Source organism: Gavialis gangeticus, unplaced genomic scaffold (assembly GCF_001723915.1).
Source record: "Gavialis gangeticus isolate Ggan-Ray unplaced genomic scaffold, GavGan_comp1, whole genome shotgun sequence".
Taxonomy (NCBI): domain Eukaryota; kingdom Metazoa; phylum Chordata; order Crocodylia; family Gavialidae; genus Gavialis; species Gavialis gangeticus.
Genome location: NW_017729008.1, coordinates 41,158,449 through 41,171,501, shown reverse-complemented (window position 1 = coordinate 41,171,501; position 13,053 = coordinate 41,158,449). Strand labels below are relative to the sequence as shown.

Sequence of the window (13,053 nt, the reverse complement as noted above, 5' to 3'; positions counted from 1 at the left end):
GGGGGGGGGGGGGGCGCCAGGGAATAGGTACAACGCTTGAACAGGTGATGCCGCATCCATGAGGAAGGCCCATCCCTGCACAGCTCAGTGAGTTCTGGTCGTAAAACATCTGTCGGACGTTGCGGCCACAGATTCACATCGTTCATCCGTTTGAGCAGTTGTGTAGGGTGACTGCTCCCTGAATGCACTCGGGGTGCCACGGCTGTTCGTTAAGAAAACAACCGGGGGGCAGAGATGCAAATTGCACCCTGCTGATGCACGGCAAAATTAGTCAGGGAGGATGGGTTTTTTCGCACGGCCAAAGAAAGGGTGAAGCCAAGCTCTGGAGACCGTCAATTCATAGCGGTTTTGTCTCATGCTGGTGAAAGTCCAGAATCTACGATCGTCACTCAGGTGTGCTTGCCATGTGGTGTCTGGCACCTGACAGACAAACAAAAAAACCCCCAAAAAAGACAGCTTCCTGCCTTGAAGAGCTTACAGTGCAAAATGTGCAACACATTTTGCATTGCAGACCACAAAGAGTGTGGAAAGGAAGCAAACCAGAGTAGAGCAAGAGGATCGAGAAGTTAGGGAGCTCCTGAAAAGCTATGAAAAGCTGGGTTCAGGTCCCTGTTCTGTCACAGGTATCCTAAGTGACCTTGGGCACCTCTCGGGGCTGCAATTCTCCATCTGTTAAATGCCTGCACCACATAGCAGTCACATCCCAATTAGAGATAAGGGTCACGCCAGAAATTATTCATTTAGATACTTTGAAGTTCCCTCTCCCACTCACAAATCTTCCATGTTCATGATCCTTCCCTTAACAATACTTATCATTCCTCTTCCCCTCATAACCTACCTTCACCCACAAGCCACCAATGCCCTACACTACTGTCCCCCCAAGCCTTGTTATTTAAAAATCCAAGACCTGAAGCACGAGGCTCTATGAATAACTTCCTCTCTTTGGAGGTCTTGGTTGATCAACTAAAAAACTGAAAGAGAAATTGTTTCATGAAAACAGAGTTGGAAGGGACCATAGGAGGTCACCTAGTCCAACCCTCCGCTCAAAGCAGGATCATTCCTGATTAAACCGTCCCCATCCAGCCAAGCGTCTGTCCAACCTGCTCCTGAAAATGTCTGGGGACGGAGCTTCCCCAGCTCCTCTAGGCAGCCTGTCCCAATGTTCAACCCCCCTCGTCAGAGCCTGCCTTTAAACGTTTCATTTTTCTGTTTGCAAAAACACTCCTTCCCCAGTTTCATTTGAGCACAAATGGTTCCATAAAAGAAACTGCAGATGTTTGCTGGAAAATCATAGGAAGAGAGTGGCCAAATAAATGCACCTCCAGAGGAGGAGGAGACAGAAGTGCCTATGAAGGTGATGGAATAAAGAGGTACCCCACCAGTAAGACTAATAGTTTTGTGAAGCTGGCCCTCACACCTTTTTTCCAGCTAATTTATTCTGCAAGTTTATTCAGAATTTTGAGACAATCGAATCTTTTTTTTTTTCCCCATTGCATTCGCAATTTGTTAAATAAATTCTCCCACCTGATACCCGTGGCAGAATTTGGTGTCATTAATTATAACTGTGGATTCCCTGGTATCTAAGTAAGCCTCTAAACTATTTTTCAACCGTGTTAAGTTCTTGTCCATATAGGAAACATCAGAAGAAAATTGAAATGCAATGCCAAACCCCATAGATTTTAAGTTTCTGAAATGATGAGACTATTTCCTATCACCCGTGCCAGCAGCCTCCATTAGTGAATGAGTCTCATTTTCAGGATCTCTGCAACTCTTGTGATCTAGCACATATAGATCTATTCCTCCAAGTCACACACTTCAGCGTGGGAATAGCCATACTGATTTAGCCTAGTGGTTCATATAATCCAGTACTACATCTCCATCAGAGGTCTATCCACTGCTTCAGAGGTAGGTTGCTGTAGTATACATCTGTGGCACAGTATGACTCTAGGGGAAAGTGTCTTCTCAAACCTGAACTGCTGAAAGGTGGATCCTATTTTTGAAACCAAAACCAGTTACTATTAAAAATAGTTGCAAGTAAAGTCCATTAGTTAACTGCTCTTTCTGAATGGCAGGCTTAAGATGTAGTTTTTTGTACAGGTCTTTGCAGATTCAGAGGATTCCACCTCTTCTAGTCCCATGCAGAATAGAAAGCTTTGTACAGCATCCATCTGGGCTATTTGATTTATGATAAAATCATTACTTTGATTTATTAGTTGCATCCTGAAGGTGCTCAACGCCAGAAAAGAATTGTATTAAGACACAACCCATGTTTCAAGGTGGCAGGTTTGGGCAATATGCCTTGTCACTGTGCAGCAGGGTGGATTGTACAATTTTAGGAACAGGTTAGACAAAGACTTGTACAGATTAGTTTGGAGGGGGATGATCCTGCCTCAAGCAAGAGGCTGGACTAGATGACCTCCGGAGGTCCCTTCCAGCTCTGCTTTTCTGTGATTCTATGAAATGTCATCCATATTTGTTAATATTTTCTCCAAGAGACAGACAGAGCAAAGCCAACGACTCAACTGGCCACTTCATTAGCTTTCTATTATCTCTCTTCCTAAATCATGTAGTGTTTTTCAACCTGGTCCCTAACTTCATGCAAGTTAGTACAACTTGCACGTGAGTTTTCAATAGCATAACAAGAGGGTGCAAAAGCAGCAGCCCGCGCCGCTGCCCACCCAGGTGCTGCTGCTCCCACAGCTGGCCCAGCCCCTGCTGCCACCCAGGGCACAGACCCTGATAGTTGTTACCCTGCTTCGCGTGCATGTGCGCACATGCATGCAGCCTGAGCAATCCAGAGAGTTATTGCTCCGCAAGTGTTTCTGGCACGGAAAATAACGGTAAACCTCACACCTCTTTTCTACCCACCAGGCACGTGAACACACACATGCGCACAATTCCTCTCCCAAAAAGTCGTCCCCTTTAACTTAGCATTTGCAATGGTCGCCCAGTCAGGGCAAGCTGTATATCTGCAGGACTGGATCGCTACCTGGTGTAAGTCAGGCATGCTCCACTGACTGCAATAGAGTGACATCCGCTTATACTGCTTGAGGATTGGGTCTTTCCAAAACCAGCGCTGGAGGTAATTGTTGCTTCACCTCTGCCCTCCTCTCAAGCCTTGGGGGAAACCGTGGTTCAAAGGGCAAGACAGCGTGGAGCTCGACTACATGAAAGCTCCCAGCAGAGGGCATTGCTACCTTATAGATTTTACCATCTCTCTGGATAGCTCAAGCTGCATGCACACACATGCACACAAAGCAGGGTAACAATTTCTCCTGTCCCTGCTACGTTCCTCTGAATCATTTGAATTGTATATAGATTTCTATTTCAGTCAGTCATTTGCTAGCAGCAAAACCAGAATGTTTCCTGTTTTTCCTCTTGCTGCAATCAGGATATGGTTGTCCAAATTAGGGCTGTCCTAATTAGTCCTCAGCAGGTGCCAAAGCTAGGGCTGGTATCAGGGAATGAAGGAAGGAAGGAAAGAATAAAAGAAAGAAAAGTCCTTTGGAAATTCAAACCAACAACTGTAAACAAATTATTGCCATTTGTCTGCTTTCAGCCAGCAAGATCTCATAAAAAGTAATGTTATTATTATTATTATTAAAGGCGAGAGATATATGTGCAGACATATGAGTGTATATATGTGCGTATGCGTAACTGTACACACACGCACGTACGTACGTCCCCCCATACTCACATATGTGTGTCTATTATTATTAGCTTTATTCATATTACCATATGCAGTGAAGGGCTGGGGTGATGCAGGGGGCACGACACATAGTTACCAGCCCAGAGATTGCAAGATCAAAACCACAGCAGAAGCACACATGGCAGCTTCCAGTGAATCTGCACATCCTGCTAACTACTTTTTCGCAACAAGGACACTAGAAGGAAGGAAGGACCGTATGCAGCCAATTAGCAGATGTAATGTTTCTAAATGAAATCAGGCAACGGAAATAATTGCTGCACATTATCTGGAAAAATAAAACAAAGAGCTTTTTAAAATGTTTTCCCTATCATCGACAGCTTGGAATCTAGGTATTTAAAGGTACCGTGTATATCAACGGCTTGGATTCTAGCTATTTAAAGGTACTGCGTGCGTTTAATGGCCCTCGTGACCGTAGCTCACTTAGCACTTCACAACCAAGGGGCCAGGTGCCTTCCTAACATGCACTAGGGAAGCTTTAGGATATGAGAGGAGAACCATGCAGTATGGCCTGCTTGCAAACTCGAAATACGTGCCAGCGCGGCCACTCCAGGTTTGTCCCCACGGGTCATGGTGCTGAGAGCAGTGTCAGAGAGACAACCTGAAGTGGCCTCAGAGGTGTGTTTTGGGAGGGGAGTACTTGGAACATCCCTGCTGGGGTATACCGCTATTGCCTTAGGTTAAGTCAAGGGGCATCTGCCCCGGGCTGGACTGGGACCACGGGACTCCTTGCAAGCCACATCTGGCCTGGCAGGAGAGGAAGCTCTGGTGGTGCTGGTAACTCCAGCTCCAACACGGGCCACGTGGTGGTGGAATTGGCGGCCAGCGGCTGGGGAAGTAGGGCTGTGGCAGTGTAGATGGGCAAAGCAGCCAGAGGGTGACTGGGGCCGTATGAGCCATCACTCACCCTTCTGCCACCCACTGCCATGATTTGCAGCAGGCCACTTCCCCCAGCCACACTGGTAGTCCAACAGCCCTCGGAGTCTCATATAATAAGTATGAGACTCCAAGGGCTGAATCCGGCCCACGAGCCATGTTTGATACCCCTGACTTAAGCAATTTGCTGAAGACTGCATGGAAAGTTTAGGACAGAGCAAGGAGCTTAACTTAGTTTCCAGATTACCACAGTAGCACTGCAGCCACTGGCCTTCCTTCATTCCCTGTGCTATGCCTCCCCCATGCCACGGTGCTAGAAGCTGTTCAGTTCCTGCCACCGATTGCAAGTGAATGATGTGACCCAGGGATCCTGTGCTTCAGGAACCTTTGGGGAGAATGAAATGCAAACAAGCGATAATATTCAATACAATTCCCTGGATTTGGAGATGCACGTCCCCATAAAGTGGATGAGAGCTGTGCACTGAAGCCCCTCAGCTGGCTTTCACAACCTCAGCCTGTGTGCACTTTTGAACCTGGAATGGGAAAATATTTGACTTGCTTTGTCACGTCATCTAGCCAAGTGTGACAATAGATGCAGGGAGATTACACATTTTCCATCCCAATTCCTTTGGTCCAGGTTCAGATCCCCCCTGTCACACTGAGAACAAAGACTTTGTCTTTGCTGAGGTGCTGCCATGAGCCAAATCAAGTCTTTTTGGAGAGGAAGCACACAGGTGTGCCAACACCAAGTCTCCCCAGACTCTATACGTGGGTGGCTATTATCCTAGATTTCTCTCTCCCCCACAGAGATATGTCCCTAAAAGTAAAAGTTTCACTTGAGGGGAACCAACTCCATCCTAGAGACTGGAACAATAACAACACATCCAACATACATAGGGCCTTCTATTTTCTTTCTTACTGAATACCTCCTCCCTTCCAACCACCATAAAAAGATATGAGGTGTCATTCTGGGTCAGACCAATAGCCCATCAGCCCAGGATCCCATCTGCGATCGTGCCAAACGTGGATGATTTAGTGGCATCATGGACAGTGGAGCCGATTCTCTATTTTACAAGATGGTCCTTTTCCCTGGGATGGGCCATACCTGTAGGCAACAGTGCAGGTGTCCTTGTATTCCTGGAGCTTCACACACACCATGTTGAGGAACTGATCCGAATAAGCGCTCATGTCATGCATCAGGTCCATGAGGTCTTGCACCGTCTTCTCCACAATCACTGTACTCTGGAAAGGAAAACCAGACAGCATGAAGACATGCCATTGCACACAACCGATACAGCGGGGACACGAGGAACTGTTGAAAAGACTGTGCATCATAGAGAAGGTGTGGCTACAGTCACGGTACTGGGAAATACTGAAATGGCGATGGCTTTTTAAAGAGCACACCATTCCAAGCTACTGGTTCGAACTGGATGAGGACAGCGCTGCCTAAATTCAGCATCATGTGAATGAGACTCAGCGAGCTTTATCAAATGAGCTGGGCCTTCTAACTCTAACTATTAGCTAGCAAGGGACCGGATCAGAAATGCTGCCATCAAAATGAGTGCTAATTGGCATCATTCAGGACTCACGCTGGACACTGTCGTTCTTTATTTATCAAGTCATTAAAACGAATGAGAAGGAGGCATAAAACAGAGGAAAGGGTCAAGCACCCATCTTAACTTCGCATTTTCTGGATGTTGTCAATTAGCATTACAGATGCAACCCTACAGCAGGACGCTGCTGTCCCCAAGCAATGAGCTGAATCGCTGAGCGCCGTGGACAGCTGAGCGACGTGAAATGAAGTGATAAAGGCAAAGGCAGAGGAGATATAAAATAGAAGGGGTTGGCTCAGTGATCTCATCATCAGGTTTGAAATCTGTTGAGCACCAGGGGCTTCGGTATTGGTGGGGCTGACTTAGCCCCTCATCCTTCAGAAGCTGATAACTTCAATATGATGGATTTCTCTAGGGAAAAAAAAAGACCTTAAGACCAAAGGGACTTCTGCAGAAAAGCCACACGCATGCAGCTTCTGCCGGCTGGAAATCACATTGTGGATGCTTAGCTTCCCCATGCTGAAAAATGGCGGTGGGGTGCTTTGAACTCAACCTGGTCCAATGAGCTTTAAAGGTTCAAAGCTCCTCACTGACATTTTTTAATACGGGGACGCTTGGGTGCTTTTAATTAACATGCCTGAGTCATTAAAGCACTCCCCCCCCACCGCCTCCTGGAGCATGTCCATAAATGCCCTTTAAGACAAAAGATTTGGCCCCCTGTTCCTTGTCCCAAATTTCTCTTTGCCACCCCCAGTGTTGCATACATTCCCACTTGCTGTTCTCACCCCGAGAAACCCCCATGCTCTGGCAAGTACTGAGAAGTACCATGCAGTCTTTCTAATACAGCAGGTGCCATATCATAGCAACATGAATTGCAAAAGGGAACTTTACATGTTAAAAACAATTTTCACCATCTGCAGAAGCAGGGGGCTGAAAATATCTCTTAATAAATATGAGACATGTAGACGGATTGCAAATTTGGGGATTTGGACATTACAGTCAAACTTCCTTGAGTCACCTTGGGGTGTCTTTACCAAAGCCTTATGCATTTGATTGCCCTGTTATTAAAAACATTCATGGCATGTTACAAAACCCCCATGCAAATACGAAATGGGCCAATAGTTCGGTCAGGTGTGCAAAGGGTTATTTCAGAGACGCACAGACAGGCTGCAGCATTTGCAATCCTTGCTTGGTCTGAGAAACAGGAGTTAAACTCATCCCTGGGGAAACTCCCCTGAGTTCAAGAGCATTACAAGCAGGGGTGAGTTTAGCCCTCTCTCTGTATTAATCAAAAGGTGATGGGGAATTAGTGGCTCTGTTTGCAGAATAAAAACTGATCAAAACCAACATCACAACCTCGACAATATCCCCACAAAGCCAACTTCCTTTTTCTGCATTGATTTTCAGATTAAGACACTGCAGCACTGCCCTGGATCCATAATCCTGTTCCTCCATATTTACTGATGAGTGACAGCAATCAATTCTGCCCTGTTACTTGCTCCTGTTCGGGTAAAAAGAAACCTCGCCCTCATCCAGAGCCTCCATTATTCCTCGCCAAGTAGTTTTAAACAAGCTCCACAAAGTGGATCCCTACTTCTGATATCTATTACTATGATAGCTAATAATGCTAATTAGATTGACTAAGTAGAAGAGATAAATATGTGAGATGTTATATAGACTTGGTTCTATAGTTGCAGCTCAGCTCAGGACCATGCTTCTGGTTTCCATTTACTTAATGTTTTAGTGAAAGGCCTACAAAAATTAATTGAATGTACCTGAGCAATTATCCTATGTTTAATATAAAAGGGAGGAAAACTCATTCCTGGCCCATGTGACAATCTCTGAAATGCCCTAGAGGATGAACGTCATTACACGCATCTTAAAGTGGATTGCAACACATTTGATTTTAATTCACACCATAAAATTATCCCGGCTCCCTTTTAAAAAAATCAAGTATAATATTAGACCATTTTGCTGGTGTAACAGGCAGAGCTCTGCTGACATTAATAAAGCCAAACTGGTCCACGTGGTTAAGGATCTGCGTATCCTCTTGGGGCAGCAAACTCCAGAGGCTCCGCATGCTCCGTGTGAAGCACTTTGTGTTGGTTTTAATTTGCCCTATTTCTTTTTCATCACAGGGTCTCTTATCAGCAGACAAAACAATTTACAAACCAACCCCCCCAAAAAATCTCGAGGTTCAGAAGCCAAACCAAATTCTGGTTTGCAAAAAGTTTCCAACATTTGCTTGCTTCTCTCCACCAAAATTTAAAAAAAAAAAAAAGTTAAGTTACTAAAATGCTAAATCTAATAGGAAACAAGTCATTTTTGCTTCAATGGGGGCTTTATGCGACTCATCCCAATTTGTAATACAATGGCGATATCCCCATATGAATACAGATGGCACTGTATAGGCAGCGGCTATTTTTCTACAAGATTTTAACCTTTGGTAAAGCCATCCTAACTCATCTGCCTTCGTCTTGAGGGTTACTGCGCATGAGGATACATTAGTCCACGTTAATAGAGCTGGATTCATTAGCTGGGACAGCAGAAGATCTTTTATAACTCGACAAGAGAAAATGAAAGGAGATGCATGTATTATAAGAGAGTTACAATCCAGTTGCTGGATTCATTAACCGCAAATGGATAGGATCAAAGCATCGTTTTGTGGCCAGACACTTCATCGAAGGCTTTAAACATACACACATGCACACGCACACACAACATTAACCTGCTTGCACTTGAAAACCCAGCACGGTGCTAAATTCAAACGTGTAGCCAGGGGTGTAATGCATGACTCTTGCAGCACTTCAGTGGCTTTGAAAGACCCTTGCAGTTAATAACAAGGGGGAAAAAAATTCCCGTTCAGGATCACTGACCACTCACTATTACAGATGCAGGCTGATAAAACGGAGTACTAATGCTCATGATTAGCCACGTGTTTTTTCCCCCCACCTTTTAAAGGCTTTTGCAAACATCAGCTAATTAATCCTCAGTACGGGACAGATTCTCAGGAACGCTAAGGCCCCTTTATGCCTTCTGGCAGCATAACAGGGCCTTTAAGCGAGTGTAAAATATAATTTATGTCTATGTTTATGGCCCCCTTACGCTGTCCTTATGGTAGCAAGGGGCTTAAGTATAAATAAGAAATAGGCCCAATAGTATTATCATCCCCATTTTACAGACAGGGAAAGCAAAGCCGAGACATTAAGGGATTTGATAATGAAGAGATGCCGAGCGAAGATCGGGATTCACGGGCTGCAGACATCCAGTTCGGGGTCCTGCTCAGGTCTCTCTCCCCAGACATTTGATGCTAAAAACTTGGCTTGGTGGCCAATTTTCCCTTCTTAAAGGGCACTCTAAACACCAATTTATTATCTGAGCCATTCACAAAGATGGGTCCTACAGACATGAACCAGCGTTGACAGCCGTTCCCAGGCACTCGTCTGTAAGAATGGGGTTGACTGGGAGGGTTTTCACACCAAGTTTGTCACTGCCGGCTTGACAGCAACAGTAGGTTGTTGTCACTCATGAGGACAAAGACGGGTACATAAGACCCACATCAGGTCTCCGGAGTACTTAACGCACACACTCACCCCAACAGCGTGACCCCTTTAAAATACCACTATTTTACAGCAACGCTCATGCAACAGCAAAACCACATTATTGATAGTTACAGCATTTGCAATGGTTACTGCTGAATATTGAACCCACTTTTTATTAGGATACAAAGGGAAAACTGAACAGCCATAACCAGCAGAAAGAAAGAACATGTCTAATAATACTGTATTCTGGGAAGAAAATACCCTGTTAGAAAAGTCATCGCTGCCTCCAGTATGTGGGCGCTGGGGGCTCTTTGGTGGTGAACCACCCCTGAGATGCTTGGTCCTTTGCAAATTCCTGGTTTTCTTCCCTTACGGCAGGTAGACAGAGGGGAAAAATATATGCATGGGCACAGGGGTCTTGCTGTCAACTGCAGCATGGTCTTGAAAACACAGCAGATAGGGAGAGAGGGAGCTCAGCATTCGAATGGCTGCAGATTATTAGTGAATTATTGACCCTCCCTTAGAAAACACCAGATGAGTGGAGGTTGTCGCTGCCACAAAGGGGGGGGGCTCATTTTCCAGCAAGATTCGAGTTGAAAGGCAGCGATTTTAAAAGGTGTTATGCAGACAAGGCTGCAATTAAAGGCACAGTAGGACGGATGGAAAGGTTTGCAACCTTTCCAACATTTCTCACACTATTGATCCGCAGCTGTAGCTTTTTGGAGCATTTCAAAGCCCCAGCAGACCAAAGGTTAAATTCCACCAAAACCGGCCCCCTGACATGTAGTATTTCTTCATTTACGCAGGTGGCGGTTGTTTTTTAATTACAGCTTCTCGGCTGCCCCAGGTTGGTGCCCAAGAACAGTTCAAATTCACAGCATCCGGCTTTGGGAAACATTATTCATTCTTCGTCCCCAGCATTGACAGGGTCTATCAGCAGGGGGCTCCAGTGACCCATGATGGGGCACTATTCATTAGGGAAGAGCGGCGTGTATATAAATCAACATGTCAAAGGAGGAAGCCCGGGCCTGACCCAGCGGGAATGCATGATACATACAGATTTGTTCCGCTCTATGCAACCTCACCTGTCTTCGGTGGCATATAGCATGTAATAATCAATTATGCTGACAAGCTTCCCGACAAATCGTTGTGGCTTCGGTTACTCGTGTGCCTCCAGAGCGGAGCGCGGAGAAAGGGCCTGGAGGAAGGGCAGCCGGAAGGGGGAGCGAGCGGCCCCGGGAGGCAGCAGCTATTTTCAATCTTTGTCGTTAGCACTTATTAGGGTCACGGAGTCCGTTCTTTGTTGCTGGGGAACGCTGGATAGTCACCCAAGGTGGGACTCGGGTCTTAGACCAACTGCACCATCAATTTGAGGGGAGGGGGCAGGACACGCATGTACACACGCACGCATGCACATACACGTGCACACGCACCGTCCTGAAAGCTCCAGGTTGTGCTCATTCATACCATCCAAGGAGGCAGCTGAAATTTGGTTTGGGGTGCGGTTCCACGTGAGCTCTAGCAACATCTGGGTCTATCTTGATCTGATGGTTTCTGCTTAGGCTTGCATTTGCTCTGGGCCCAAGTGGCCCGGACACAGCTGCAGCTAGAGAAATTTCAAGTTGCGTACAGCATTCCCTGACTTGTGGACGTGGGCAGTCTTCAGGACACGAACAGTAGGCAAAGATCTTTTTCAGCTCTCTCCGATGCATCCAAACGGACCCATTCCCAATGCCCCTCTGGACTTGTTCTCCATGTCACAATGTTCGTTTTTCCCATATTGCTCTCCAAATCTCTTCCACAGTAGGTGCCAAACTGCTGCACGCATGGTGCCAACTGCAAGTGTTTGAAGTGGCAGAGCAGGCTTATGCGGAAAGCTTTTACACAGTCCCCGGGCATATGGGACATTGTTTGTTTTTCCTGTTGTCTTTTAAAACAGAGGCTCTCCACTCAGCAGATCCAAAGTTGGTTTCCAGGCTGCGAGCGGCTTGCCTGCGCCTGAAAACCGGAGGCTTCTGCATTTCGTTTTCATCCTCGTCGTAAAAAACACAACGAGGAGGACCAGAGCATGATGGAAACGTTTGGGACCCGATTCACAACTGCTTTATGCAATCACTGGGCGGGTTTCAGGGGAGCTGCACCAAGGGAGGAGCACAGGCCTGGAAGGGGGTCTCCAGAGCCAGGGAGTCCAGTCTCTTGAATTTGCAGATACTTGTTAACCCATGAATCCCCAACATCACCCCTTTCAAACCCTCACTCATGATGATGAGCCTTATAAAAAAAACAACCCCCCCCAAAAAAACCCCCCCAAAAACCCCCAAGACCACCCTATAACCAGGGTTGGTAACTTATGCTGCATGGGCTGGAACTGGCCTGCAGAGCTATTTGTTCTGGCCCTTGGAGCCGGGGTGGGGACGGCTTCTGAAGTGAAGATCTTCCCCCCACGATGGCTGGCAGTGGCAAGGAGCAGCAGCTGCGGGGGAGCGGCATCCGTGGTTGCAGTCACTCAAGCTGGGCTCGAAGCAAACCACACTTAGAGACAAGCTTTGTTAAAACAGCACCCCCCCCCCCCAAATATTCCCAAACCCTGCCCTATATCATGCCATAGGGAAAAGCAAAGGGGAGGGGGGCACTGCCAGTGTCCTGCCACTGCAATGGCAGGGAAGGATGGGGTTGCTAGATGCTCAGAAGATCCCAGGAAAAGGGTCCATGTGCTACAGGGGAAGGCAACCCCCTCCCAAAGTCCATGCCAACATGACCTAGGAGGTACAAATTCCTTCCTGGCTCCAAACCTGGCAATCGGTACAATGTGGAGCGGAAGAGCAAAGTCCCCCATGGTTTCTTTTCTTTTTCCTCTTTCCTTTTCAATGGCCACAGACGTCTGCACAAGACACAGAATCCGGTTCTTCCTCTCTCCGAGTCCCCCCATCCCTCCGCTTGCCTCGACTCCCTCAGTTAATGTATTATGACATTTACACAAACCGACAGGGTTTTAACAGCAGCGCGAGCTTTGCCAAAATGCACCTAAGGCAAACAGCTCTGCTTCCAATCCGAGGCAGTAAGCTGCGTCTGTCTAACCTCCTCCCAACCCCAGCCCCGGCTCTGCCACCTGGGATCCAGAAACCCGCTGTTTTTTGACCTGTGATGCTCTACAATGTTCGGCTGCCAGTTGCAATTTGGATACTCTGTCGTCAATTAATAACGGTTTGCTATTCGGCGGGTGGGTGAAATACACTGTTTTGCAGTGATCTTCCAGACCACGATTGGATTTTCTGGTGGCTGGGGTGAGGGAGGTCCAGAAAACAGTCGGATTGCTAAATATTTGGGCATGTCCTTGTAGATCCAATAAACCAAAACTTCTGCCGCAGCCCTTCAG

The 13,053-nt window shown here is 46.7% G+C and overlaps 1 protein-coding gene across 2 annotated transcripts in view; it reads right to left on the bottom strand.

Annotated features, from left to right (window-relative positions):
• The window catches only part of EXOC4 (exocyst complex component 4), a 790,055-nt gene that overhangs the window by 119,966 nt on the left and 657,036 nt on the right, over positions 1-13,053 (bottom strand). For both annotated transcript variants that reach the window (XM_019509628.1, XM_019509629.1), the window contains exon 12: positions 5,688-5,824. In XM_019509628.1, the coding sequence (XP_019365173.1) occupies positions 5,688-5,824 (137 nt within the window). The remainder of the gene's footprint in view (positions 1-5,687; positions 5,825-13,053) is intronic.